This window comes from Engystomops pustulosus, chromosome 4 (genome assembly GCF_040894005.1).
Source record: "Engystomops pustulosus chromosome 4, aEngPut4.maternal, whole genome shotgun sequence".
In the NCBI taxonomy this organism is placed as follows: domain Eukaryota; kingdom Metazoa; phylum Chordata; class Amphibia; order Anura; family Leptodactylidae; genus Engystomops; species Engystomops pustulosus.
In genome coordinates, this window is record NC_092414.1 from 137,215,256 (window position 1) to 137,243,038 (window position 27,783).

General features: G+C 43.1%; 1 protein-coding gene across 1 annotated transcript; it reads left to right on the forward strand.

Moving 5' to 3' along the window:
• NCAPH2 (non-SMC condensin II complex subunit H2) lies at positions 1 to 27,626 on the forward strand. The gene is made up of 21 exons (XM_072147601.1): positions 1 to 188; positions 466 to 588; positions 3,273 to 3,374; positions 7,264 to 7,319; positions 10,115 to 10,196; positions 10,690 to 10,761; positions 11,202 to 11,281; positions 11,828 to 11,982; positions 12,109 to 12,198; positions 12,710 to 12,798; positions 15,355 to 15,426; positions 15,677 to 15,746; positions 15,821 to 15,931; positions 16,363 to 16,416; positions 23,908 to 23,978; positions 24,892 to 24,997; positions 25,223 to 25,297; positions 25,670 to 25,725; positions 26,117 to 26,218; positions 26,518 to 26,667; positions 27,075 to 27,626. Exons 2-21 carry the CDS (start codon positions 478 to 480, stop codon positions 27,213 to 27,215), a joined length of 1,845 nt encoding a protein of 614 aa, XP_072003702.1. The 5' UTR covers positions 1 to 188; positions 466 to 477; the 3' UTR covers positions 27,216 to 27,626.
• Positions 27,627 to 27,783: the final 157 nt, after the last annotated feature.

Below are 27,783 nucleotides of genomic sequence, written 5' to 3' on the forward strand. Positions count from 1 at the left end.
CTCCCAGTCGCCATCAGCCGATTGGTAGATTTCGAAGATTCAGGAAGTACGCGTCTGTACCGGGCTAGGCGGGAATAACAAAAATGGCGTGCTGAAGACGAAAGGGTAACGGAGAGCAGCAGTTTTATGTGTTAGCGGACAGCAGGCGGCTTGTAGCACTGTACTCTTTATATTACGGCCGCGCTGAGGTGAGTCCAGTTGATCTAGTTACGTACAGGGAGACATGGCTGAGTGTATATCGCTGCTCTATAACGTGTGCGCCCGATGCTGGTTACACTACAATGTGTGACATGTCTCCAGGGCTGTAGCTGTCCATGCTGGCAGTTGTAGTGCAGCCTGCGTTCTGATACATGACTTGTGTAGTGCCCAGATCTTTGCTTTCACCACTTCCCTCTTCATACCGTACATAGTGTGATTGCCTTGTTTCTGTCTTCTCTGCATTACTACATATTGGCTTTATTCCAGGTGCACCCATACATGATGGAGGACGCAGAGTCCAGGTACACCCACCTGCTGCAGCCCATCAGGGACATGACCAAGAACTGGGAGGTGGATGTGGCCTCTCAGCTGGGCGAGTATTTGGAAGAGGTAAATTCACATCGAGTGGATAGATTGAAAAGTCAGGTTTATAAGATGACTCTGACCCCTTGTAGTATGTGCTGTGTCCTGAGGCTGGATTCACACCTCACATTTTCACTACGGTTTGAAACGCACGCATTGCAAATGCATGAGGGCAAAATGCATCACTAATCCCATGTGCTTTGAAAATGGTAACTTATGTTTTGCATTGATCCCTAATATTTATAAGAAAAGGTAAAGCACATGATACTTTTTGACCCCTTATCTTTGTGACAGTTTTTCACAAAGGTTATTTGCAGGGCCAGCTACAGGTTTCAGTAAGGAAACCTTGGGTGACAGAGCCTCAGTTGGCCCCTTTGCAATAAACACGTGTTTACAGGGTGGATTTATTATATGCAACCGCCTCGCACCCCCATAGATTTATTATCTACAACTCATTTTTATATGCAGCACCCTCATCCACCCATAAATTTATAATATGCAGCAGCCTCAACCCTACCCACATAGATGTATAATATGCAGCCGCCTCAACCCTACCCACATAGATTTATAATATGCAGCCGCCTCACCCCTCCATAGATTTATAATATGCAGCCGCCTCACCCCTCCATAGATTTATAATATGCAGCCGCCTCACCCCTCCATAGATTTATAATATGCAGCCGCCTCACCCCTCCATAGATTTATAATATGCAGCCGCCTCACCCCTCCATAGATTTATAATATGCAGCCGCCTCACCCCTCCATAGATTTATAATATGCAGCCGCCTCACCCCCCACACACATAGATTTATAATATGCAGCAGCCTCACCCCCCACACACATAGATTTATAATATGTAGCAGCCTCACCCCCCCCCACACACATAGATTTATAATATGCAGCAGCCTCACCCCCCACACACATAGATTTATAATATGCAGCAGCCTCACCCCCCCACACACATAGATTTATAATATGCAGCAGCCTCACCCCCCCACACACATAGATTTATAATATGCAGCAGCCTCACCCCCCCACACACATAGATTTATAATATGCAGCAGCCTCACCCCCCCACACACATAGATTTATAATATGCAGCAGCCTCACCCCCCCACACACATAGATTTATAATATGCAGCAGCCTCACCCCCCCCCCCCACACACATAGATTTATAATATGCAGCAGCCTCACCCCCCCCCCCCCACACACATAGATTTATAATATGCAGCAGCCTCACCCCCCCCCCCACACACATAGATTTATAATATGCAGCAGCCTCACCCCCCCCCACACACACATAGATTTATAATATGCAGCAGCCTCACCCCCCCCCCCCACACACATAGATTTATAATATGCAGCAGCCTCACCCCCCCCACACACACACATAGATTTATAATATGCAGCAGCCTCACCCCCCCCCCACATAGATTTATAATATGCAGCAGCCTCACCCCCCCCCCCCCCACATAGATTTATAATATGTAGCCGGTTCAACTCCCATCCCCCCCCCACACACACACACATAGATTCATTACATGCACTATAAAAAATAATAATAATCTTTAATATAGCGCAGTCAGGTTCCCTAGTGCTTTACAGATTGCGGGGGCTATATACAAATAAAATAAGACATAACAGTAACAACAGTGATATAAGACAATAGGATTGAGGACCCTACTTGCAAGAGCTTGCAGTCTGAGGATGAGGGAGGGCACAAGAAGTATATGTATTTAGTGATGCAGTTTGCCCCCATGTGTTCATAATGCGTTTCAAAACACATGTGCACACAGCCTGATGGTGAGTTTACACGTTGCGTTTGGTTTCATTGCACGTGAAATGCATTACAACAGCTGAGAAGTGATTTGCCCAATTACATTACTGTTTACATTTGTTAACACCCATGTTAACAAAATCAATGCATTAATACTGTTAATGTAGGTGTTAATATCGCGTTTACACTGCATTTTTGTAAAATCAAATGTTAACAGTAATGTAACTGGGCAAATCGCCTCTCCACAGCGGTTGTAATGCGTTTCAAACGCAATGAAAATGCAGACCAAAACAGAACATGTGAACGAGCCCTGAGGATTAAGTTCTTATAAATGTGCCCCCTTTTCTAAATTTAGAAAAAGTTATTAGTCATTTGATTGCAAAAATGGTATCCAAACAAAGCAAACAAATTACCCACAGCCCTGCAGGGGACAGCATAAGAGAAGGGGTTTCAAAATCCGGACATACAGGTGTTATGAAGGTACTAGGATTGCATGATGCACTTAAACGTCAACACCTTTAGTATACTTTCCCCGTCTAAACTGTTTTACCAGAAATTGAAAAATTTAGATACCACAAGTGTACTGTGTGTTAAGATGCTTTAAAAAGAAGCAGTTGAAATGCCCATGTCAAAAACACTTAAAGCTAAACGGTGGAGCTCCGACTGCTGGGACCCCCAGTGGGAAAGAGGTAGTGACTGAGTTGCCAAGCACAGCACTCGGATATATCTGGCACTCTCCAACATTGAATGATGGTGCTGGAGATAGATGAGCATTATGCTTGGCAATCAGTGGAATGGCAGGACACATACCCATAAGAGGTATATTTATCTTGAATTATATTTAACAAAATTCAGTTTATTTTATGTTACTGTAGATTTCTCCATTTATATTAAGCTACATGGTAATTTTTTTTTTTTTTTTTTTAAATATAGCTGGATCAGATCTGTATATCTTTTGATGGAGGCAAAACCACTATGAACTTTGCAGAAGCTGCTCTCCTTATCCAAGGATCTGCATGTATTTACAGTAAAAAGGTAAGATGTTTAACCCCTTAGTGACCAGGCTCATTTGTGCCCTGATGATGAAGGCCTATTTTCAAAACCAGCATGTGTCACTCCGATAATAACGTAAGAACGTTTTAACTTACCCAAGGGTTTTTGAGTGTTTTTTTTTCGTGATATATTTTTTTTTTCCAACTTACCAGAATCAGTTACAAACTAATATTTACCATATCTCCGCTTTGTGTTGGTGTTGTGTTATAAGACTGCATTTACACAAACATATGCCCACCGCGCATCGCAAGCGTGCAGGCTTTCATATGTCCCCCAAACGGTCGTGTCAATGAGTCCTTAGTGTCCTTTCGAATTATTATGATGCTAGAAAGATCACAAATCAAACTGAATTCTCTAAAATTTTCAAGAAAATGTCAGAATCAATTATTTTAGGGGCCATTTTATTTCTATAGGTGTTTGGGGAAGATCTTTCAATAGACACCCCTCACATCGCCCCTCAAACTACAGCCAGTAGGAAGGTTGTGAACCTATAAGTATTTTACAGAACTTCAACAAAATGAAGTTTTGATTTGGAATTCACTAATATTTATCATTATTATGTTAATTTAGTACTAAAATTTCCCCACATAAACTGAATACATTGTGTGGTTTCTTCCAAGTAAGAGGACACCCCATATATGGATGTAACCCGCTGTCAGAGCATGGTTTGCGTTGAAGGATGGAGCCATTAGGCTTTTTTAGGGCAGAATGGTTTTCGGGTGCCATGACATGTTTGCAGAGCCCCTGGGGCCACATTCCCATATTGCATTTTGGTTGCGATCGCATTGCATGTTGAGGAAAGATTGCATTTACTTCTCGTTTAGTTAACGTGTTGAAAACGCAATGTTACCAAAACATGTGATCATGAATGGAGCCTTTGGTTTGCATTTCAAAACGCAACCAAAATGACACATCTGAATGTGGTCTCAGGTACCACAAAACCAGCCCCCCTCCCCCAGAGAATTTTTAAATTTTTTATCATGTCATATAGGGGGCATTTTAACTCCTTGCCACTGATGAGCTTTTTCAATTTTACTTTGTTTATCGCTCCCTACTTTCAAAAATCAATAACTTTTTTATTTTTCCATGTAAAGAGCTGTATGCGGGCTTTTTTTTTTTTTTTAACACTTCCTAGTGACAGTATTGTAAAGTAGAATTAAAAATGCATTGAAATAGACAAACTGCATTCACTTAATTTTCTTTAATTCATAACAGGAATACTAAATGTATATAGGTTTTATTAGGTGTTAATAGGGTAAATAAAATTTAAACCTTTTGTACGAAGAAAAGTCTTCATTTTGACATATTCTGGTGTTATTTTTTTCAGGACGAGCTGATGTTTTCATTGCTACCATTTTGGGGACTGTGCAACCTTTTGTTCACTATTTTTTTTATGAGTTGGAAAACGGCAAAAAAGTGAAGTTTAGTGTTTTTTCCATTACGGGGTTCATTGCCGTGACTGTTTTTTTTTTTAATTTTTTTTTTTTTACTTGTTTTTGGGACATTTTAATGAATTTTATTTCATTTCCTTTTTTATTTTTACATTACTAGCATAAAAACTAGTAATCATGTGACTAGTTCATACTAATGCACAGCAATAACGATGAATTGCAGTGGATTAGAAGTGCCAGCCTATGCATCTGCATAGGCTGACAGGCAGGGGATGGACCGAGCAGGCTGTGACTTGGACAGACCCGGGGACCTTCATTAGGTCCCAGACTGTTCATCAAAAAGGAGGAGGAAGAGGGAGCCGTGGGTGAGATCCCACGGTCAATGCTGGAATCAAAGGGGTTAAACAGTTCGGATCGGAACTCATTCTGATCTGGACTGTTAGAGCAGGGACAGCCGGGTCACAACTTGGGCTAGGTCGACGAAAAAACCTGTCAGCCTAGCCCAAGGCCCCTTAGTGGCAGGCGGAGAAATCCATATGGTTGGACACTAAGGGGTTAAAGAAAATGTATCGTACTTAAAAGGCAGTACCGTATTTTTCGGCCTACAAGGCACACTGGAGTATACGGCGCACCTCTAATAAAAACCTGCTAAGACATCTAGGTTCATATATAAGGCGCACTGGAGTATAAGGCGCAGGATCGAATGCAGTACCTAAAAATGACCAGCAGGTGGCAGACCTGTGCACAGTTCTAGCCAGCTACACTTCCTGGGAAACTTGTCTTCAGAGTGTCAGAGAGCTCCGATCTCAGAGGTATGGCTGCTGGGGGTTAATGCAGGGTGATGCAGCAGGGGTTAAGCGGTCTCCCTCTGCCCCTTCTCCTTCCCTCCTCAGCCAGGGTGTTATTCCTGTGGGGTTCCCTGTGGCTCCTTCTCTTTCCCCTGTTACAGGGCTGGCAGGTATGGGGGATTGTTTACGAATGATGATGATTGCCTTGTGGTCGGCACTATGGCGGCTCTGGTCTCTCCCTGCTAGGGGAGGGCAGGATGGGCACAATGTTAGTTGTGGTGCCAGGGCACTTCAGGAGCTAGGGACCCTGTATACTGTGTGGGAAGGTGCAGGAAATTTCTGGGGATGGAGCTATTAAACACTGGTAAATGTACAGTACATCTTGTCTGTAGTACATTTCTGTATAAGTTCATATATAAGGTGCACTGGCCTATAAAAATACGGTATATTAGGACCATACTGAACTGCAGATAGTGTCGGGGAAAAAAGCCCAGCACAGTCATTCCTTTTGACTATAGTTCGTATCTGCAGGACTATGAAAAATTGATCAATATTCCAGGATTATAGCCTGACTTTGAGTCTCTACTGCTCTTGTCTCTTTGCATTGAACTTCTACACAGCCCCTACCCGCTGCTGTAGTGTTCCATAAGAAGTGTGCTAAATCCGTTACCAGATTTTCTCATTAACCCCTTTATGCTGCTGGCCTTTTTCATTATTCGGTTTCCATTTTTCGCTCCCCATCAACCAAAATCCCCTAAACTTTTTATTTGTCCATGTACAGAGCTATATAAGAGATTGTTTTCTATGCAAAATATTGTCCTTCCTAGTGACAGTATTTAATATGCAGTGCACTGGAAAGCTGGTAAAATGTAGTTAAATTGATGAAAAAACACATTTGCATCATTTTCTTGTGGGCTCTATTTTTACAACTTTAACTGTGCGCCCTAAATGACATCTCAGCTGTATTCCTTAGTTTGGTACGATTACAGCGATACCAAATTGATAAAGGTTTTTATTATGTTTTAATTTTAAAAAAAATCAAACGCAATGTAAGGTTCATTTTTTTTGTGGCACGAGATGACGTTTTCATTGCTACCATTTTGAGGTTTGTACACCCTTTTGATCACTTTGTCTTCAAAATTTTATATGATGCAAAATGGTGAAAAAGTGGCAATTGACATTTGGGCACCCACAGATTGTTAAAGATGCTGCCTAAAGAAAGGCTTGGGGGGGGGGGGGGGCCTCACAGCTGTCTTTGCAACAAATTCTCGCGTGCTGATGGAAATGAAGATGGCGGCGCCCATGAGCCTTGCACCTTTCCCGGCGGCATCTAAATGGTTAATACCCGTGTTTGTAAGTGTTAGCGACAGGTGTATGCTGCATTATGCAGCAAACACTCGCTGAGTTTGTAGAGGGCTCAGCCCGTGAGCCCACTTCATACTCCTTGTACCGCTTCAGGACGTTCAGGAACACCCAAACTACTAACATCCTCGGATTATGTGACATCTCGCCTATTTACCTGTGAAAATAAAATCTCTTCCAAAGTCCTCTTCTGTTCCCGAGTACCCAGAACTATGGTTTTGGTATCTTGGTAAAGATAAGAATCACATCATGTTTGTGGATCTGGGATCTGTAGAATAAGAACAGTTTTGGTTTTGCATATGTTAATGTTACTTTTTTTTTCTTATGCAGGTAGAATATCTTTACTCTTTGGTGTATCAAGCCCTGGATTTTATTTCTAACAAGAAGTAAGTTTAGTATTTTTGTTCACAGAAACTCGCTTGGTCTGTTAAATCATGCAGAAACGGAGCACATTTGTCTGAACAAACTTGCTTTTTGGCAAACTGCCCTAAATAGTTTGTCAAGCTGACTACTTTTGATCAAATGTTTTTATTAGAATTTTTCTGAATTATACAGCATACAAGCACACTTAACACTCTCCACTTAGAGGTCCTGTCACATACTAAAGTAAGCAGCTCTCTGTCCCTACCCTATTATTAGCAGTATTAAATCGCTACCTTTATGGGAACAGACCGATAAAGGTCGCAAACACTGCACTAAATAGCAGCCAGAACGCCAGACCAGACTTAAAGCTGTATAGCCTATTCATTAGGGAGTGGTCCGACGACGACTTCCAGGTTTCATGCGACAGTCACCACCTCCTCGGACCGCCCCCTCATTAATACTTGGTCCGGAGTTCAGAGGGCTATGTAGTGCAATGCTTGCTAGATTTATCAGTATGTTCCGATAAAGCTAGCGATTTAACACTGCTATTACTGAGGTGGGGATAGGAAGCTGCTTACTTTAGTAAGCAGCTCCTAGAGGGATTATTCCAGGTTACAGGTCCTCTTTAATGTGTAAGCGCAAAAGTCCAAGTCCAGAAACAAGTATCTCTACAAGCTGTTTGGGAGTCACCTTGTAGTGTGGGATTCGATCTGTGTCAACAGTCCCCAAGGTAGCACATCCCAGTCAGCACTAATGCAATGGCACAAAATATAGATACACAACAATTACATAGGAGAGCCAGCAGACAGTCCCTCAGCCAGTACAGAATGTAGCCGAGCAGAGGGCAAATGATATGTCCCAATATGCCATCAAATCTTTTGAGACCATTCCTTTTTTTTTTTTTTTTTTTTTTTTTTTAACATAAATTTTGTCTTGTTGAATCGAAAGATGAATTCGCTTGACCTATACTGCTAAAGTAGGAGGCTCAGGGATTTTCCAATGAGATGCAATCCGTTTCTTAGACACAGGACGCTCGAGATAGCCAGCCGGCGACTCTCCAGTTCAAGCAAGTCAGAGAGATGACCTAGGATACATACAATGGGTGTACACTGAACAGAAATATCATGAACCTTGTGTATTAATTCTAGGACAGGCTGCCAGTATCGTCTTACCTTTTAGGCAGTTCCACATTAAATGAATTTCAATCAAATAAATTGTTGAAATACCTCTAGATACCCACTGACTCCTTGACTAACCTTTGGGAGTTTGTTCAATTCATGGTACAACACATTAGGCCACGATGGGATCTGCATAATTATATCCATCCATGGCTAATATGCCTCTTACTTCCCACCACAATTTGATATCACAATTGTCACTAATGCAGTATGAAATGGTCCTGCCTTTAAGCCACCCTCTAGATTTTTGAAATAACTTTATTGGGAGCCATACTGAAGCATTATGCAAGAAGTTGAGCAGTTGGGACATAAGAATCATTTTAAATAAATTTGCAAGTCCTACCACCAAAGCTGACACCTTTTTTATCACCTTAAATGGGGTATTCCCACCAAGACAAGCTTCTAAAATATAATCAGGATGACAAAATAATGCATTCTCTAATTTGCTGTTAACACAAATACAGCATTTCACTGATATAATTTTAACGTTTCTCTATCAGTCCTGGTGTTTATATTTTGGCTGACCCTGGATACGACCATAAACTCATGAATTTGATCGGGCAGATCCATCTGACATGAATAGCTTCTCTTGTGCTGCAGGCGGGGGGCAGGAGGCAGAGAGCACTACAGACAGAGGCACCTCCTGCCCCCCAGCAGCTTGCAGAAGAGCTACAATATTTTCTACAAGATAAGGTCTTGATATAAAGGGAGGGAGCTTAGTGTGTCATATCTATCTCGTACACCTTATCTCTGATCTGTCTCATCTCTCTTTTTCTATGTGTCAGGTGCCAGTGGAATGTTTGGAAGCCAAATAAGTGTATATAAACCTGTACTCTGATAATCTAACCACATTGTCAGCACACAGCATCTCACAGCACAAAGGATTCATGAAGTGTTTGCTTAGAGTCCCCGTTCAGACTCTTGACTTTTAGACTAACCCCCCCTGAGTGATGGGAACTAAAACGGCAATAAAACAAAAAAAAGTAAACCTCACTATGTGCATTAAAATTTGAGAACTTTCTTTTATGGGCAAACCACTTTAATAGAATGGCTTAAGAGCATTCAAGGACATTGCTTCGCTGTTTGCTTTCCTAGAGATGTGTGAAGCAACAGCCTGCATGATTGCTGATTCATTAAAGGAAATATACATTTGATCATGGTGACTGTGGTATTCTTCTATTTGTATCCCTGACCTCATTCCTTCTAAAATAAACTTGTCCAATTATGCTAATGAGCCTGAAGGGCATAGTGATGTTTTTTTCACAGGCTATGACAATGAGCAGAACACGTCTCCCCTCCCTCTACCATCTTTCATCAGAACGAAGGGCAGGGGAGACCTTCTCTGCTTATAGTAACAGCCAGTAGTGAAAAGACATCTGAGGGGCTTTGGAAACATCCAGCAGAGCCCCTCAGGCTCATTAGCATAATATATGCCTGGATTTATCAGTAAGTGTCCCTGGTTTATCATGCTTGATTTTGGGGGTAGATTTACTTTAATTATATAAATATCTGAATAATACCCTTCTGTTTGTGCTCTCTTATATATGTGGAATATCTAGCCTGCTTTCATAGTTGTTTACTAAAAACGACTTATTTTTAAGTTTTATTGAACTAAATGTAAAACTCCATGTTTTATTTAGACGGGACCAGCAGCCAGCCTCTGTTGGGGAAGATGGAGTAGACAAAGATGCTAACTTCCCAAACCACAATGAAGAGCAAGAGGTGAGATTTGTGGAACTGTGATCAATAGTAGGCCATGGTTAAAGGGGTCCTGTTATAGTACCATGTAACGGTCTTTTTAAATATTGTGTCCTATAAATATTGTATTGCAAATATCTTTAATCTTATAATTCTACTCAAGCCCTTTCCAATACAGTACAATGGTTATGTATTACACTGCAGATTTACCGCTTGGAAATGCTATGCAAATCCCCACATATTAAGTAATCCGTGCAGATACTGTTTCCTTCTGTCTATTGTTAAATGTATACGTTAAATAAAAAGCGGAAAGTGGCTCAATTTACTACTTTAAAATTTGTTTCTTCACCGAATTAAATAGTGGCATTAATATTGTATGGTAGTGCCATATATAGTCATAAATAATAAAAAATAATAAAGATATTTTATTTGTATCGATATTATAAATGCAAATGGTCTTTAGTGCACCTTGCATTGTTTTCTCAATTCTGTTATATTTATTTTATTTCTGTTTTAGTTTCTCAGTCTAGATGATATAAGTGATCCCAAGAAAACCAACGTTGATATGAAAAAGGACCAAAACCCAAATGTATGTTACCATGTAATAGCTTGACTTTTTTTTTTTGTTTTTCTCAAACGTCTGCGTTTTGTCATCTCGGCATGTTTTCCCATTTTCCTATTACAGTATTTTTCGGACTATAAGGCGCACCATCAATAAATGCCTGCTAAAATGTCTAGGTTCATATATAAGGCGCACCTGATTATAAGGATGAATGACCAGCAGGTGGCAGACCTGTGCACAGTTTAAGGCAGATGTTGTCTGTCAGTACCGTTCATATATAAGGCGCACTGGACAATAAGGCGGACCTTTGCTTTATGAGAAAATCAAAGGATTTTTTGTCCCCCTTATAGTCCGAAAAATACTGTGCCTGTGGGTATTTATGAATATATATGTATGTGTATATATAATATAATATATGTATGTATATATATTGTATTACATGAATCATTTTGCTTCTGATTTTAAAGATGGTGAATATTGTTCCACTTACACCAATGGCGCTTGTTCCCCCTGAGGAAGTGGAAAAGAAAAATAACCCTCTTTGCAGGTGAGATTGATTTCTCTAAATTGCTTATGATATCTTACTTGCGGCATCTTATTTGTTCTATTTAATATGCTCAAATATCTGTCAATTCATTACTGTAAGCATAAGGGCCCACTTAGTGACAACCCTCCATGTGCAAGTGCAATATTTAATAACCGAACCAACTCCATAATTTCGCAGTGTATAGAGCGTAAAGTTTTAAGTGTTTAAAATGACATGACATATTATATGGCACTGCACTTAAACAGCTGTTTATGTTTACATTATTTGGTACAACTGTAGTGGATTCTTAAGATGAGAATTTTCTTTTAATATCACACCAGGATTGTGTTTCTAGATGACATGAAGGTTCTTTCACTATCCTGATAGTATTTTGGGGGTTATTTTCATCTATAAACTTACACCAGAACAATGTTTGTTGGTGCCACAGTTTAGAAGATATAGCCATTTGAAGTTTGTGACTGTCATATCCGTGATATAAGGATGTATATAGCTGTAGTGCAGTGATGCAAGGGCTAATATATACCAATATATCTTTGTATGTTTCAGTCGAAAAGGAGAAATTTTGGCCAGCAGGAAGGATTTCCGTATGAACACTTGCACCCCTCATGCATGCGGTGCCTTCATGTTAGAACTAGCTTTAATGTCCCCAACACAATTTATGCAACGTGTCCAAAGACCAGATGATGCCAGCTTCCAACCGGGTACAAAAGCATCCACCAATCTTACTTGTGTTCCCTATCTAGCCCTTTTGAAGCCATTTTTGGGTTTCATCCTTTTAAACGCTACTATATTGGTATATCAAGACTAGAAGCATTTCTCTTCTACAGGTGTGCAAAATATAGAAAGTGATAAGAATGATCTAATGGAAGCTGAATGTGAGGCGCCTCTTCCAGTGTTGAACTTCTCTGATGAGAATGGTGAGTGAGGATCTCTGTAAGGGTGCTAGGAAAGTGTTACTGCAGCCCTGTTTTGTAATGCAAATCTGATCCTAACAAAAGTTAATAGGTAGCTGTAGGTTATTGGTTACACAGACTGAACATTGTGATGAGGCCCTTACACTTGTATACGTCGAGTAAGTCCTTTTGCTGATGTGATTACAAAATAGAACATATAAATTGTTGTTTCCAGGTTTAGTATAGTATTAATAGCATATCTGTTATACTTGGCAACCCCAGCAATCAGTTTTCACTGTTTACATCGATCCGGTAACCTACATAATATGCACTTGTTGGTGATACGGGACTCTGCAGCATTGTCTCAGTGAAATTTGCAAAGTAGCCATACACTGGACTGTCTCTTCTGAATGACAATATACAGCTGGAGAGACCAATGTAAAGTATGCAGAGGCATCAGTACCCTGCTGACCACATCAACTATTATGTAGACATGCATGGTTTTTGTGGTAATGCTTTCCGTATTTATATATAGGGAATGATGATGGTTTTGCTCCACTGGAAGATCACGACGAGGTAGAGAATGCTGAAATGGAACCTATTGAACACATTCAGCGACAGCAGGTACCAGAATTATATTCTCTTTTGAGAATGTGTTTTTGTGTCATACCTTCCGAAACTTTGTATTTGCCTAAAGTGTTTCCGATGACTCAGTCTTTGATCTGCAGAGTCCATTCTGGTAGTAAAAACTTAGTGTGCTTGCTTCATGGCATTCTGTCTACCACTACAGACTATTCTTTTAATGACAAGGTATTGGTCCTACCTCTGGCCTGTAACTTCTTGTAAAATCTGGCTCCTGGCAACACGGCCTCTGTCCAAAGTGGATCTAAATAATTTCAGAAACTACCTTTAAACCCTTACCAACATGGGCTGAGCCCTCTATGTCAAAGTGGGCGTTTGCTGCATATTGCAGCAAACACACCCACTGGTAAAATCTGTTATTGGTGCTAGCACCAATCGCAAGTGTTGACCCTTAGATTGCTACCAGCGACATTGTATTGTCGCTACCCGGGACCTAATCGGGGAGCGGCAATCTATTACCATGACGGAGTGCACAGTGAAAGTCGTAAAGTCCAAGTCCACAAGAAAATGGTGTAAATGCATTTTCTCACCAATTTCCCTGCATTTGGAAAAATTTTTCCGCTTTCCAGTTGACAGCAAGGAATATTAAACACTGTCACTATGAAGTGCAATTTGTTACACAGAAAACAAGCCGTCGCTGAGCTCTTTATATAGAAAAATAAAAAAGTTATAGATTTTTAAAGGTCAGGAGTGAAAATTTAAAAGCAAAAAACGAAAAAGAGCCTTGCTGTTAAGGGGTTTAATTGTTGGCCACTCTTTTACACAGGTTGCCCATTTGCCTTTACTGCCTAAATAATAATCCCTGGATGTGCATTAACCCCTTAACGCTCTGCGCCGTAGCTCTTCGGCGCAGAGGTATAAGGAGTGTATGAAGAGGGCTCACGGGCTGAGTCCTCTTCGTACAAAGGTGGGGTTTTTTGCATTTTGCAGAAAACCCCCACCGCTAATAACTGCGGTTGGTGCTTGCACCGATCGCGGCTATTAACCCTGTCATTGCCGCTGGCAAAGTCGACGGCGGCGCAGGGGCGCCGCCATCTTTTTTACGATCGGTAACCTAAATAATATGCACTTGTTGGTGATACGGGACTCTGCAGCATTGTCTCAGTGAAATTTGCAAAGTAGCCATACACTGGACTGTCTCTTCTGAATGACAATATACAGCTGGAGAGACCAATGTAAAGTATGCAGAGGCATCAGTACCCTGCTGACCACATCAACTATTATGTAGACATGCATGGTTTTTGGGTATAAGGAGTGTATGAAGAGGGCTCACGGGCTGAGTCCTCTTCATACAAAGGTGGGGGTTTTTGCATTTTGCAGAAAACCCCCACCGCTAATAACTGCGGTTGGTGCTTGCACCGATCGCGGCTATTAACCCTGTCATTGCCGCTGGTTGCCATGGTAGCCTCGGGTCTTCTTTTGACACGAGGGTACATGGCGCCCCAAATTGCCCGCTCTATCAAAATATAAAAACAGTTACGGACGGCGGTGACCTCCGAGGCAGGAAATGGCGCCCAAATGTCCGAAATGCGACTTTTTATACCTTTTTACATCACTTAAAAAATGATCAAAATGTCGCACAGACGTCAAAATGGTAGCAATGAAAACGTTGCCTCATTTCACAAAAAATGACACCTAACACATCTCCGTGCACAAAAGTATGAGAAAGTTATTAGCGTCAGAAGATGGCAAAATTTTTTTTTCTTTTTTGTACATATTCGTTTAATTTTTGAAAATCTATTAAAACACAATAAAACCTATATAAATGTGGTATCACCGCGATCGCACCAAACCAAAGAATAAAGCTGAGGTGTTATTTTGAGTGCACAGTCCAAGTCGAAAAAACTGAGCCCACATTTGGAATTTTTTTTTAAGCTTCGCTGTACACGGCATTTTAAAATAACATTACGGGAAAGTAAAATTTGTTACGCACAAAATAAGCCCTCACACAGGTCTGTACACGTAAAAATGAAAAAGTTATGGATTTTTGAAGTTGGAGAGCGAGAAATGAGTGGAAAAACCCTGCGTCCTTAAGGGGTTAAGCATTTCTGCTAATTTCTGTCTGCAACACTCTCCAGGGATCTTTGTTTACATGTCTGAACACTGATAAATAGGAGGAGCTGAACCACGAGAGTTATCACTCGTCCTGCTCTGCCCCATCTACTGGTGTGTGTCAGTGAGACTGAGACTGTGAAAGAAATATAGGGTGAGATGCAGGAAGTTGTGTGTTTAGGGCAACATGGTTAGAATGGGGAAAGGATGAAACTATCACAGGAGGCAAGGGGACATATATATATCTAACAGATATACATAATATATAATAATTAATATATAAAAAAGATTTCTTGGAAAGTGGACAAGCCCTTCAACGTGAATAGACTGTGTTGGTCAAAGAGTTGGGATTCACATTTATCTGACCTTTATGGCTTAATAGAATGTTATCCCAAACATATGTAAAATACCAGTTTGAGAGTAAAATAAGTGTTCAAAATGAAGGTAAAGAAAAATGCAACAAAATGTAACAAAACCTATTTACAGATGCAAACAGAAGAACGAGGGTATGAACTGCGACAAAGAGCAATGAAGGAGCTTCCAGTTTCAAATGTCAAGGTACTTTGCCTTATGCTTTCCAGTACGCTGTACGGTATTAACAGCAGTTGCTAGTATTACATGTGAGAAAATTCAGCACGTGTAGGTGCATGGTGGGTAAACTGAAATGAAATGGTGTGAACTGACCCTTTTCATTTGTATACATTACTGGTTTACATACATTCTGCTACTACACTGTTTGTCATGGTCAATTTAGAGGTTTATTATATGAAGTGTGCATAATATATAACTTTTGTTTTTGTTTTGTTAGAATAACATTTTGGACCCATGGCGCAGTTTAGACCCCTTTGAATCTTCTGAAGAAAAGCCCCTTAAAAAAGGTAAAAATTCTATCCTGAGCTATGGATGGTCTTGGGTTTGTAATCCAGATCTAAACTGTTGTGTTTTTTGTAAGGCAAGCACTATACAGTTCCCCGTGGTATAGTAGATGATTCATCAAATAACAAGAGAAAAAGGAGATTACCCTGCAAGCTACAAGACTTCATGAAGTGGTTCACTTCTTCTTGTGAGTATGAAGTAGAATGTCATGTTTACTTAAATTTTAAAGGCGTCTCTTGCCACACATTTTGGCATGAAAAAAAGGCAAATGCCTTATAATTTGGGCAGATTTAATCCCATTTAAGTGAAAGAAATGAGTTGTGTATTTTTTGTAAGTGGTTAAAACCCCTTTAGCATCACTTTTAGGCACTGTATTATGCGATGAAGTATGCAGCAATATGCATCCATCTGCCTGTTGGCACCACATTTGTGAGTTTGGGGAGAAGGTATTATTACTCCCAGCATCCTAGTGCCTTAGGAAACTTTATATTTTCTTTATTTAATCATAGTACAACTCTCCACAACATACAACTTCATTTTCAATTTATAACTTTTATGTGTAGTTAAGAGTAATGCATGTGCCAGGTTTTTACTTCATAACTGTTCTTGTCTTTGCAGCCTGGGATGGGGCAGAAGCTATTAAGTCGAAAAGGAAAGGTCCAACCTTTGCAGGTAGGTTTTTATGTACAGGCAGTCCCCGGGTTACCTACAAGATAGGTTTGCTCTTAAGTTGAATTTGTATGCAAGTCGAAAGATTTACATTTTGTAAGTGTAACTTCACACAAAAATTGGATTTTCAAAATGTTGTGCTGTCATAAGAACAAGGATTAACGATAAAGCTTCATTACAGACACCTTTGATAACTCTTACAGCTGATCATTGCAGCCTGGGGGTAAAAGTACAATAAATTACATTTATTGTCCATCTAACTATGAGCCATCTGTAAGTTGGGTGTCCTTAAGATATGGACGGCCTGTATGCTGTGAAGAGAAAAATGAGTCTCCTCTATCAAAACTTTAAAACATTTAAAGGGAACCTGTCATCAGCAATTGGCCTAATAAACCACTACCAGAATATTGTCAAGCAGCGTAACACCTTCTAGTTTTTGTTTCTTTCATGGTCCAGTGTGGTGGCATCATCCTGAAAATCAACTTAAGTTAGCTGTAAATTGGTTGTATAAAGTGAAGGAGGCGGAGAGTTTAACACTGAAGTCAAGTTGGGGAGTTCTGAACGCCGCCTCCTCCTGAAGTCCAATGAATGATATCACAGAGATCTGGTTAGTGATGTCTATGGATGCAGGTCCATCCATTACAATGAAGGGGCTTTCCGCGGAAGAGAGCTTGATTTTGGTGTCTTGACTTTAGACAACCAATCTACATCTGATTTTTCTATGTTTCCACCACACTGGATCATAAAACATAAGTAGTTTATTAGGTCAGTTTCTGCTGACAGGTTCCCTTTAAATTAAATGGTCTGCATGACCATAGCAACCAATAGGTGCAGATATTACTTTTCTAAACAAAGAGCTACACACAGTGGCTGCTGAGAACAAAAGTATTGCAGTTTTTGGCTCCGTATCTTATTTGAAGTATTTCCGTATATGCTGACCCGAGTATAAGCCGCGACTCCTAATTTTAACACAGAAAACTGGAAAAACCTATTGACTTGAGTATAAGCCGAAGGTGGGAAATGCATTGGTCACAGCCCCAACCCTGTAGTATATAGCCAGCCAGTCCCCCCTCTTGTAGTATATATAGCCAGCCCTCCCCTCTTGTAGTGTATATAGCCTGCCCTCCCCTCTTGTAGTGTATATAGACAGCCCTCCCCTCTTGTAGTGTATATAGCCAGACAGCCCTCCCCTCTTGTAGTGTATATAGCCAGACAGCCCTCCCCTCTTGTAGTGTATATAGCCAGACAGCCCTCCCCTCTTGTAGTGTATATAGCCAGACAGCCCTCCCCTCTTGTAGTGTATATAGCCAGACAGCCCTCCCCTCTTGTAGTGTATATAGCCAGACAGCCCTCCCCTCTTGTAGTGTATATAGCCAGACAGCCCTCCCCTCTTGTAGTGTATATAGCCAGACAGCCCTCCCCTCTTGTAGTGTATATAGCCAGACAGCCCTCCCCTCTTGTAGTGTATATAGCCAGACAGCCCTCCCCTCTTGTAGTGTATATAGCCAGACAGCCCTCCCCTCTTGTAGTGTATATAGCCAGACAGCCCTCCCCTCTTGTAGTGTATATAGCCAGACAGCCCTCCCCTCTTGTAGTGTATATAGCCAGACAGCCCTCCCCTCTTGTAGTGTATATAGCCAGACAGCCCTCCCCTCTTGTAGTGTATATAGCCAGACAGCCCTCCCCTCTTGTAGTGTATATAGCCAGACAGCCCTCCCCTCTTGTAGTGTATATAGCCAGACAGGCCCTCCCCTCTTGTAGTGTATATAGCCAGACAGGCCCTCCCCTCTTGTAGTGTATATAGCCAGACAGGCCCTCCCCTCTTGTAGTGTATATAGCCAGACAGGCCCTCCCCTCTTGTAGTGTATATAGCCAGACAGGCCCTCCCCTCTTGTAGTGTATATAGCCAGACAGGCCCTCCCCTCTTGTAGTGTATATAGCCAGACAGGCCCTCCCCTCTTGTAGTGTATATAGCCAGACAGGCCCTCCCCTCTTGTAGTGTATATAGCCAGACAGGCCCTCCCCTCTTGTAGTGTATATAGCCAGACAGGCCCTCCCCTCTTGTAGTGTATATAGCCAGACAGGCCCTCCCCTCTTGTAGTGTATATAGCCAGACAGGCCCTCCCCTCTTGTAGTGTATATAGCCAGACAGGCCCTCCCCTCTTGTAGTGTATATAGCCAGACAGGCCCTCCCCTCTTGTAGTGTATATAGCCAGACAGGCCCTCCCCTCTTGTAGTGTATATAGCCAGACAGGCCCTCCCCTCTTGTAGTGTATATAGCCAGACAGGCCCTCCCCTCTTGTAGTGTATATAGCCAGACAGGCCCTCCCCTCTTGTAGTGTATATAGCCAGACAGGCCCTCCCCTCTTGTAGTGTATATAGCCAGACAGGCCCTCCCCTCTTGTAGTGTATATAGCCAGACAGGCCCTCCCCTCTTGTAGTGTATATAGCCAGACAGGCCCTCCCCTCTTGTAGTGTATATAGCCAGACAGGCCCTCCCCTCTTGTAGTGTATATAGCCAGACAGGCCCTCCCCTCTTGTAGTGTATATAGCCAGACAGGCCCTCCCCTCTTGTAGTGTATATAGCCAGACAGGCCCTCCCCTCTTGTAGTGTATATAGCCAGACAGGCCCTCCCCTCTTGTAGTGTATATAGCCAGACAGGCCCTCCCCTCTTGTAGTGTATATAGCCAGACAGGCCCTCCCCTCTTGTAGTGTATATAGCCAGACAGGCCCTCCCCTCTTGTAGTGTATATAGCCAGACAGGCCCTCCCCTCTTGTAGTGTATATAGCCAGACAGGCCCTCCCCTCTTGTAGTGTATATAGCCAGACAGGCCCTCCCCTCTTGTAGTGTATATAGCCAGACAGGCCCTCCCCTCTTGTAGTGTATATAGCCAGACAGGCCCTCCCCTCTTGTAGTGTATATAGCCAGACAGGCCCTCCCCTCTTGTAGTGTATATAGCCAGACAGGCCCTCCCCTCTTGTAGTGTATATAGCCAGACAGGCCCTCCCCTCTTGTAGTGTATATAGCCAGACAGGCCCTCCCCTCTTGTAGTGTATATAGCCAGACAGGCCCTCCCCTCTTGTAGTGTATATAGCCAGACAGGCCCTCCCCTCTTGTAGTGTATATAGCCAGACAGGCCCTCCCCTCTTGTAGTGTATATAGCCAGACAGGCCCTCCCCTCTTGTAGTGTATATAGCCAGACAGGCCCTCCCCTCTTGTAGTGTATATAGCCAGACAGGCCCTCCCCTCTTGTAGTGTATATAGCCAGACAGGCCCTCCCCTCTTGTAGTGTATATAGCCAGACAGGCCCTCCCCTCTTGTAGTGTATATAGCCAGACAGGCCCTCCCCTCTTGTAGTGTATATAGCCAGACAGGCCCTCCCCTCTTGTAGTGTATATAGCCAGACAGGCCCTCCCCTCTTGTAGTGTATATAGCCAGCCAGGCCCTCCCCTCTTGTAGTGTATATAGCCAGCCAGGCCCTCCCCTCTTGTAGTGTATATAGCCAGCCAGGCCCTCCCCTCTTGTAGTGTATATAGCCAGCCAGGCCCTCCCCTCTTGTAGTGTATATAGCCAGCCAGGCCCTCCCCTCTTGTAGTGTATATAGCCAGCCAGGCCCTCCCCTCTTGTAGTGTATATAGCCAGCCAGGCCCTCCCCTCTTGTAGTGTATATAGCCAGCCAGGCCCTCCCCTCTTGTAGTGTATATAGCCAGCCAGGCCCTCCCCTCTTGTAGTGTATATAGCCAGACAGGCCCTCCCCTCTTGTAGTGTATATAGCCAGACAGGCCCTCCCCTCTTGTAGTGTATATAGCCAGACAGGCCCTCCCCTCTTGTAGTGTATATAGCCAGACAGGCCCTCCCCTCTTGTAGTGTATATAGCCAGACAGGCCCTCCCCTCTTGTAGTGTATATAGCCAGACAGGCCCTCCCCTCTTGTAGTGTATATAGCCAGACAGGCCCTCCCCTCTTGTAGTGTATATAGCCAGACAGGCCCTCCCCTCTTGTAGTGTATATAGCCAGACAGGCCCTCCCCTCTTGTAGTGTATATAGCCAGACAGGCCCTCCCCTCTTGTAGTGTATATAGCCAGCCAGGCCCTCCCCTCTTGTAGTGTATATAGCCAGACAGGCCCTCCCCTCTTGTAGTGTATATAGCCAGACAGGCCCTCCCCTCTTGTAGTGTATATAGCCAGACAGGCCCTCCCCTCTTGTAGTGTATATAGCCAGAGAGGCCCTCCCCTCTTGTAGTGTATATAGCCAGACAGGCCCTCCCCTCTTGTAGTGTATATAGCCAGAGAGGCCCTCCCCTCTTGTAGTGTATATAGCCAGACAGGCCCTCCCCTCTTGTAGTGTATATAGCCAGACAGGCCCTCCCCTCTTGTAGTGTATATAGCCAGACAGGCCCTCCCCTCTTGTAGTGTATATAGCCAGACAGGCCCTCCCCTCTTGTAGTGTATATAGCCAGACAGGCCCTCCCCTCTTGTAGTGTATATAGCCAGACAGGCCCTCCCCTCTTGTAGTGTATATAGCCAGACAGGCCCTCCCCTCTTGTAGTGTATATAGCCAGACAGGCCCTCCCCTCTTGTAGTGTATATAGCCAGACAGGCCCTCCCCTCTTGTAGTGTATATAGCCAGACAGGCCCTCCCCTCTTGTAGTGTATATAGCCAGACAGGCCCTCCCCTCTTGTAGTGTATATAGCCAGACAGGCCCTCCCCTCTTGTAGTGTATATAGCCAGACAGGCCCTCCCCTCTTGTAGTGTATATAGCCAGACAGGCCCTCCCCTCTTGTAGTGTATCTAGCCAGACAGGCCCTCCCCTCTTGTAGTGTATATAGCCAGACAGGCCCTCCCCTCTTGTAGTGTATCTAGCCAGACAGGCCCTCCCCTCTTGTAGTGTATCTAGCCAGACAGGCCCTCCCCTCTTGTAGTGTATCTAGCCAGACAGGCCCTCCCCTCTTGTAGTGTATCTAGCCAGACAGGCCCTCCCCTCTTGTAGTGTATCTAGCCAGACAGGCCCTCCCCTCTTGTAGTGTATCTAGCCAGACAGGCCCTCCCCTCTTGTAGTGTATCTAGCCAGACAGGCCCTCCCCTCTTGTAGTGTATCTAGCCAGACAGGCCCTCCCCTCTTGTAGTGTATCTAGCCAGACAGGCCCTCCCCTCTTGTAGTGTATCTAGCCAGACAGGCCCTCCCCTCTTGTAGTGTATCTAGCCAGACAGGCCCTCCCCTCTTGTAGTGTATCTAGCCAGACAGGCCCTCCCCTCTTGTAGTGTATCTAGCCAGACAGGCCCTCCCCTCTTGTAGTGTATCTAGCCAGACAGGCCCTCCCCTCTTGTAGTGTATCTAGCCAGACAGGCCCTCCCCTCTTGTAGTGTATCTAGCCAGACAGGCCCTCCCCTCTTGTAGTGTATATAGCCAGACAGGCCCTCCCCTCTTGTAGTGTATATAGCCAGACAGGCCCTCCCCTCTTGTAGTGTATATAGCCAGACAGGCCCTCCCCTCTTGTAGTGTATATAGCCAGACAGGCCCTCCCCTCTTGTAGTGTATATAGCCAGACAGGCCCTCCCCTCTTGTAGTGTATATAGCCAGACAGGCCCTCCCCTCTTGTAGTGTATATAGCCAGACAGGCCCTCCCCTCTTGTAGTGTATATAGCCAGACAGGCCCTCCCCTCTTGTAGTGTATATAGCCAGACAGGCCCTCCCCTCTTGTAGTGTATATAGCCAGACAGGCCCTCCCCTCTTGTAGTGTATATAGCCAGACAGGCCCTCCCCTCTTGTAGTGTATATAGCCAGACAGGCCCTCCCCTCTTGTAGTGTATATAGCCAGACAGGCCCTCCCCTCTTGTAGTGTATATAGCCAGACAGGCCCTCCCCTCTTGTAGTGTATATAGCCAGACAGGCCCTCCCCTCTTGTAGTGTATATAGCCAGACAGGCCCTCCCCTCTTGTAGTGTATATAGCCAGACAGGCCCTCCCCTCTTGTAGTGTATATAGCCAGACAGGCCCTCCCCTCTTGTAGTGTATATAGCCAGACAGGCCCTCCCCTCTTGTAGTGTATATAGCCAGACAGGCCCTCCCCTCTTGTAGTGTATATAGCCAGACAGGCCCTCCCCTCTTGTAGTGTATATAGCCAGACAGGCCCTCCCCTCTTGTAGTGTATATAGCCAGACAGGCCCTCCCCTCTTGTAGTGTATATAGCCAGACAGGCCCTCCCCTCTTGTAGTGTATATAGCCAGACAGGCCCTCCCCTCTTGTAGTGTATATAGCCAGACAGGCCCTCCCCTCTTGTAGTGTATATAGCCAGACAGGCCCTCCCCTCTTGTAGTGTATATAGCCAGACAGGCCCTCCCCTCTTGTAGTGTATATAGCCAGACAGGCCCTCCCCTCTTGTAGTGTATATAGCCAGACAGGCCCTCCCCTCTTGTAGTGTATATAGCCAGACAGGCCCTCCCCTCTTGTAGTGTATATAGCCAGACAGGCCCTCCCCTCTTGTAGTGTATATAGCCAGACAGGCCCTCCCCTCTTGTAGTGTATATAGCCAGACAGGCCCTCCCCTCTTGTAGTGTATATAGCCAGACAGGCCCTCCCCTCTTGTAGTGTATATAGCCAGACAGGCCCTCCCCTCTTGTAGTGTATATAGCCAGACAGGCCCTCCCCTCTTGTAGTGTATATAGCCAGACAGGCCCTCCCCTCTTGTAGTGTATATAGCCAGACAGGCCCTCCCCTCTTGTAGTGTATATAGCCAGACAGGCCCTCCCCTCTTGTAGTGTATATAGCCAGACAGGCCCTCCCCTCCTGTAGTGTATATAGCCAGACAGGCCCTCCCCTCCTGTAGTGTATATAGCCAGACAGGCCCTCCCCTCCTGTAGTGTATATAGCCAGCCAGACCCCCCCCCCTTCTGTAGTGTATATAGCCAGCCAGACCCCCCCCCCCTTCTGTAGTGTATATAGCCAGCCAGACCCCCCCCCCTTCTGTAGTGTATATAGCCAGCCAGACCCCCCCCCCTTCTGTAGTGTATATAGCCAGCCAGACCCCTCCACTCCTGTAGTGTATATAGCCAGCCAGACCCCTCCACTCCTGTAGTGTATATAGCCAGCCAGACCCCTCCACTCCTGTAGTGTATATAGCCAGCCAGACCCCTCCACTCCTGTAGTGTATATAGCCAGTGGCTGACATCATAGTTGTGAGCCGACGGGGCTGTGCGCTCAGAGATGTTGCGGGCCTGCAGCCAGCCATATATACAGTCATTAAAGCCTGTACAGTGTACATGCTGCTTCTAGAGCCATGGGTAACTTCTGTTGACATTGAAGTTGCACATATATTTAACAGATTCCATGAATGGGTCAAGCTCACCAGAGCAACTCTCAGCATGTGAGCTTTCTGACTCTAAGAGGGAATCTTCACTGGAGGCTTAACTGTGTTTCAAATGTAATAATGATCCACTAGCTATTGTTGGGCCTCTCCCTGGTTCATAGAATAGACATACATTTTTATTTTGCAGATATGGAGGTATTGTATTGGAAACATGCCAAAGAACGTCTTGCTGCACAAAGGCAACTCCAGAAAAAAATGGTAATTCTATTATTCTGAATATTGGCTGAAATGTTGCAACACTCAATTTATATCCTGAGTGGGTGCATCTTACAATACAATGTTTTTTGTGAAGCTAATTGAATTCACAACTGGTCATAATAAAAAAAATTGCTATATTAGTTTAAAACATAAATGACACACTATAAATATATAAATACACATAATAAATTAAAGGGGTTGTCTAGGAATATGTAAATTTTTTTTAACTGGCTGATTGAAGAAAAAAAAACTCTACAAATGCTCACACACGCTCCTTTTGATGATCCCGACACTGTCCTTGGCTAAGCAGAGATCACGTAGAAAAGAAACTTATAATTTGCAGCATGGGGGCGAGATGTCCGAAAATCCATGCTGCTAATTATGCACGCCCTTCGTGTGGAGTCACCTCGCTATCCCAGGATGGGAAAGGGAGGTAAGGGGGCATGCATAATTGGCAGCCGGACATCTTGTCCCTGCTCTCTGAGCTGCTAATTATACGTTTCTTTTCTAGGTAATCCTGGTGTGTTAAGACTAGCAAAGAACAGCGCTGGGATCAACTTCAAGAGCAGCCTGGGTGCGTATTTGTATGTGTGTTTTCTTTTTTAAATGGTTAATTTCCTAGGGGATGGGGGTTCCCAGGGGATCTTTTAAAAATAAAAAACTGTCCCGCCTCTATCCCCACTCCTGTTCTCCTGCACCACCATCCATCACTGCTGGCTTCTGTTTCTGTACAGAAGCTGTAGATGTGCCTCACCACTGATGCCAAGTTCTTCCCCTGGAAATGCCTTTTTAATAATTATCTATAAATATTGGTGGCATGACTTCTTTAGCATATGATATTCTCATCTATTAGCCTCTTCACTACTTTTAATTTATTTCCACCCCCCCCCCTTTTTTTTTTTTCTTTGTGTAGGGGCCACAGTTTGAAAAGGTGGCAGAATTGCTTGCTGAAGATGACCCAGTCAATCATGTGGATGAAGTGCGTGATGCAGATTATCTGGATCATGATGATGGTGCAGGTGTGTGTGACATATTATTATGTCAAGTAGGGTTCAGACTTCCTATATCACTGCAGCATGTGTTCTGTTGGGAGGTATACCCTATTACCTTAGTGATGGTTCAGAAATAATGCCACAATACCAAAATGCTTCCGGCATCTGTTCAATGCTGGTAAATTGCCTCGTAGCATTTCATTGTATAGAAATAACATTCTTCCCCATATTGCACTTTTTTTTTTAATACAGATCTCTCAGACCATGAAGATTTGGGTATGAACATTCCAGCTAGCCTACGTGAAGAACCAGCTTGTGCGGATGTTGGTAATGGATAATCGCACGGTTTATACTCAATATTACTTTAAAGAACCTCTACCACCAGTTTCACTAATGGTAGATGTCCAGCATTCCATTGCTTCTTTAATCACGAATTGGAACTATATTTGGTGCATTGCTCCAAAATTGACTTTAAAAAAACATGTAAATGAGCTGACGTCGGTTGAGCCTCTCAATTATACCAGATTATGGCAGAGGTTACTGGGGTGTGGGGTAGCCTCTCTGGGCAGTGGGAGGAAAGGCTACACCATGCCCAGTAGCCTCTGCAACCCCTCTTACCTGAGCTGGTAGGTTTTATGTTGTCAAAATATTTTTTTTCAAGGAGTTTTCAGGCTAAAAGTTGCATTTTCTATCTTCCAGATCCTATAGAGCTCCAGGACCAACTGACATATGAGGAACTTGTGAGAAGAAATGTGGTAAGTGAGAATTCACATGTAAGCTGCTCTACAGGATGAATGTGTTCCATTTAGCTTCTCTGAAGAGCATAGGGTTTCTCTTTATCGTTGCAGGACAGGGTAACCTTGATACAGACATTAGGAAACTGACTTATCCACCTAGGTGTGTGATCTGCACCAAGCCCCTTTCCTGCTTTTCTTAATCGCAGGGAATGTACCTGTGCAAATATAAACAGTTTTAGCCCCACAGCTAAAAGTATGAACATAGAAGAGGGAACTCAGATGCACTTTCACATTTTTTTTTTTTACAATTTTATTAGAGGAAGCTACTACCACATGTGTGTTGATAAGTATCCATAACCTTTAATATATTCCTGATAAAGTGATTTCTATCTTTTTTTTATTATTTTAGGAGTTATTTATTGCAAATTCCCAGAAGTATGCCCAAGAAACAGTTCTTTCCTTGCGTGTGCGAGAATGGGAGGATAAAATGGGACCACAGCTTCAGGAACAGGTACATACTGAAGAATTCACATTGCTTAAATCAAAGGTCACCCAACTTCAGGGATGGATTTAAGGTTGCTGTCTTTTGTTAATAAGAAATGATTAAAGTTTTCTTAGCAACTTCAGAATGGAGCAGCATCATGCAAGCCCCTTCTCTATTAATTTCTGTGGGGCAACCAAAGAGATACAGTACAAAACTTAGAATATGTATATAAGGTGTATATATATTATATGTGTGTATATTATACAGTAATAATAGTAATTAAATATATAAAAATATATAAGCATGCTTTTTTTTTTATATTCCAGGAAGAAAGAGGAGCTTTTGATATTCATGATTATGGCGATCGCCTAGTGTCACAATTCAATAAGGTGGGAGAGTGGAGATCCTTTGCAAGTCTAATGGCACACAGGCAACCCTATGAAGTTTGCAGATACATGTTGGCATCCCTACAGCTGGTGAGTGTACAACAATATATTCTATAGACAAAACAGTTTTTTAGTATCAATAGTGCATTTGCAGGTTTAGCACACTCAAAATTAATTCTAAGTGAATTTCTCTGGCTCGCTGGCATCTAGAAACGCAATGCAAGTATCAAAAGCAGATTCTCCTGTTTTAGATAGCTTAGGAACTGAGAGATGCAAGGTGCCGTCGATCGCAAGTTATGGCTTTTTGAAGCCAGGACGTATCTGATACGTCCTTGAATACTGAGGTGCCACCCTTGAGGACCCATTGAATACATGCTGGGCATGGAAAGGGTTAAAGGAAACTTTTTTTCTTTTTCACTGCATTAACTTTTATGGTACATTGTGTATGTAGTTGCCGTTCTTTTGTATTCACTGAAACTTCTGTTCTTCCTCACTAGGCCAACGATTACACAGTAGAGGTGTCCCAGAAACCAGGACTTCATGAAGGACTGGATACAATGTCTCTGCGTCTCCTTAGTCAACAGAAGGCACATGAGAGATTCAAGACATACACAGCTCCATCTGTTGCTGACCAGTGACTATAAAGACAAATTTCTTTACACATACTACAGCTGAGTCTATCCTTTTATCACGTTAGTACTGTATCTTAATAACAGACTTTATGCATAACATTATAATGGACTGTTCACTTGGTGACCAAGAAATCAAAAATCGCAAAATGCTGCAGTGGTGAATGGACAAGTACAGGACTCAACAGTATTTATGTATACTGAAGATAAGTGACTATATGGACTCATTTCCAGTGTCTTTCTGTAACGGATATCTATCTCATTTGGTAAAATGCTATATGCAGGTAACCAAAAACTCAAAAGTTTTTATTTCAATTATATCCTGTACATACACTTTTTTTAAACCTGTATTTTGTACAGTATTTTCTGGTCTTCTGTCCTTTTTTAAATGTATGTATAAAATGAATCTATATACTCCTATATTGTGGTGTTCTGTTGGCATTGATCAGCATAAAAAAAATAATTCTTTAAGACTGCTTATACATAGACTTTATATAGCTGGGCAGTACTGCAATACTGTACTTGTATGTTGTGCAAAATTGGATGGTCACTCTGCTGGAGCTGTCATTCAACAGCG

Bases quoted from the DNA above. Each gene is read 5' to 3' on its own strand.
- NCAPH2 (XM_072147601.1), top strand. From the start codon at position 478: ATGATGGAGGACGCAGAGTCCAGGTACACCCACCTGCTGCAGCCCATC. The intron at 10,762-11,201 runs GTATGTTACCAT...CTGATTTTAAAG, and splicing joins AAAAGGACCAAAACCCAAAT to ATGGTGAATATTGTTCCACT. The intron at 15,932-16,362 runs GTGAGTATGAAG...TTGTCTTTGCAG, and splicing joins GAAGTGGTTCACTTCTTCTT to CCTGGGATGGGGCAGAAGCT.